Source organism: Sprattus sprattus, assembly GCF_963457725.1.
Source record: "Sprattus sprattus genome assembly, chromosome: 11".
Taxonomy (NCBI): Eukaryota; Metazoa; Chordata; class Actinopteri; order Clupeiformes; family Clupeidae; genus Sprattus; species Sprattus sprattus.
The window spans coordinates 30,795,218-30,797,557 of NC_137909.1; the positions used below are offsets into that span (position 1 = coordinate 30,795,218).

General features: G+C 42.7%; 1 protein-coding gene across 1 annotated transcript; it reads right to left on the reverse strand.

Moving 5' to 3' along the window:
• Positions 1-621: 621 nt before the first annotated feature.
• On the reverse strand, positions 622-2,071 carry LOC308372898 (beta-1,3-galactosyl-O-glycosyl-glycoprotein beta-1,6-N-acetylglucosaminyltransferase 3-like; the record flags this gene model as incomplete). The annotated part of the gene is made up of 1 exon (XM_080848249.1): positions 622-2,071. Exon 1 carries the CDS (start codon positions 1,942-1,944, stop codon positions 622-624), a length of 1,323 nt encoding a protein of 440 aa, XP_080704375.1. The 5' UTR covers positions 1,945-2,071.
• Between the last annotated feature and the right edge of the window lie 269 nt (positions 2,072-2,340).

Below are 2,340 nucleotides of genomic sequence, written 5' to 3' on the forward strand. Positions count from 1 at the left end.
TGCTTAGCATCAGCTTGCCTAATTTGTGAGCCTGTCGGCCGGAAAAAAATTGAAATGGCCCGGCTGCTGCCTGTTGCCAACCCACGGCATACACTAGTAGCCTATATAAACTGATACCATTTGCGATTCTGTAGCAGTGTCTGAATGCTTGCGTGTATTGTTTTACTGAAGTCCTTTTGGGCACGGCATCAACAAATATGATCAACAATTAAATAGTGCTGTATGATTAATCAAATTACAAGCGCAATCACGTGTTTTAATGAACGTGAAAAAAGCCAGAGACGCCTGCCTCTGACATCGCTACAATATACAGACATTCAAATGCTTATCAAGGATCTGCTGCAAAACCGTTTTGAATAATTTAATTTTTTTACATTGCAAAGGTTATTCCATTGTCAACTCTTTATAAAAACCACAGTTTCTTTATTATCATTGGTAAACACGAGACTGACTAGGTTAAATATCTACGAATTGTAAACTTGTTTTGCATCAAAAAAAAGGTGCCTTCAAATGAGAACGTTCATGAATTGTGTAAACAAACCATCACATTTTACATATACTTTCAAGCAAATACATATAACCCTAATAAATACACATAAATAATTTTGCTAGAATGATGAATTACCTTTTCATTATGTGAGATTTTTCAGCAAACTGAAGTGATTGACCAGTTAAAGTTTTAAAGCGCAAGTAATGTTCCAGGCACTTAAGTGCAATTTCATCGACTTCTGGGTCAAATTTGTTGGCGACAAGATGCTGCTGCCTGAGAATCCAGTTGAGATCACCGGCACCATACACACACACTGATCTTCTGTATGCTCCACTGCATTTGGGATAAGGAGCCCCCTTCCTTATATCACCTTCAAGGTAACCCCACTTCACCAGACGGGCTATGGAGTTCATGTCCGTCATGTCGTATTTGTTGTTGGGAGGGCTGGACCCTGGCATACCTGGCATGCGCTGAAGAGATGCCCAAAGGTGCTCATCTGGACTGAATGTGTCCTTCTCCCACTCAATCAAAGCTTTAGCCTCTGGGTTTTTAAACAAGTGCTCCACAAACTCTCTGGACAGCACAAAGTAAGCATTTCCAGAGAACATTGGGCTACTGATGGGAGGGGGGCTCTTCTTAGTGTCAGTCTGAATGACACCAGACTCAGTGACATTGTGGTGGTACTCCCAGCGAACCTTTTTGTGCGGAGGAGTTGTCTCAGACTCTAAGCTGTTCCGTCCATTTAGCACTTTTAGTGCTCGTACCATCTCTGTGTTGGTTTTGATGGGGAAGTCAGTTCCGCAGGTATTGATAAGGTACTTCCATTCAACCGTTGAGTCCACCAGATCATTCATGCAGTTCAGGTCAGCTTGGACTCGAGACCAAGAGGCATAAACAACCCTCTCCAGTTTGCTTGCCACAAACACATTTGGAAAACAAGAAACAATGGCTTTCACAGCCTTCATGAAGTTTTCTGGAGACTTCTTGTCCACATGCACACAGTATACATTCTGTGGTGTGTACACAGCTCTGAGGAGCCTCTCAAACATCTCAATCTTCTCATGGATCACCATGGAATAGGCAATAGGAAAGTCCCTCTCTTCTTCACTGAGGGCTACGGTTAGAAAGCCCCTGTTTTTGATGTAAGCACTGCAATCTTTTGTTGAACTGAGAAAGAAAGACTCTGGCAAAGGTTCAGGTTTTTTCTTCTTCAGAAATCTGCTGAGGTCCTTCTTATTAAGTCCTTCCACGTCCCCTCGGATTATCGCCGAACATGTCAATAATTCTCCCAGGTCACTGGTAAGTAAAGCACCTGCCGCTTTCCGCTGATCAGTGTTGTAGCAAATATTCTTTGAGCTGCTCCATAAAAAAAGAGAAAAAGTCATAAAGGCTAATATACATACATTTATCAGCACCTTTGGTCTAAAGGAGCAAACCTTTCTCAGAGGCATCATGCTTAGTGTCTCCTTGACTTGGTGTGAAACTAACTGCTGACAGTGCTGAAATCAGACACTATTCAGATCTGTGAGATTACCTCTTAGAGGAAAGAGGACGTCCTCTTTGTAGGTGTGTGTGTGTGTGGGGGGGGCTGTACGTACATATGGGAGTGAAGAATGGGTTGGACTTTGGCCAGGAGAACTACCTTTGGTGACACACACACACACACACACACACACACACACACACACACACACACACACACACACACAAAGGGCACTGCTTTTAATGACTGTTAATGTACGCAAGGAGAGGTTGTCATTAATACCCACGCCTTTCATCTATTTACTTGGGATACTATTCCTAGTATTTACTTCACAAGGTGCAGTCATCCACAAGGTGTACAAGTACGT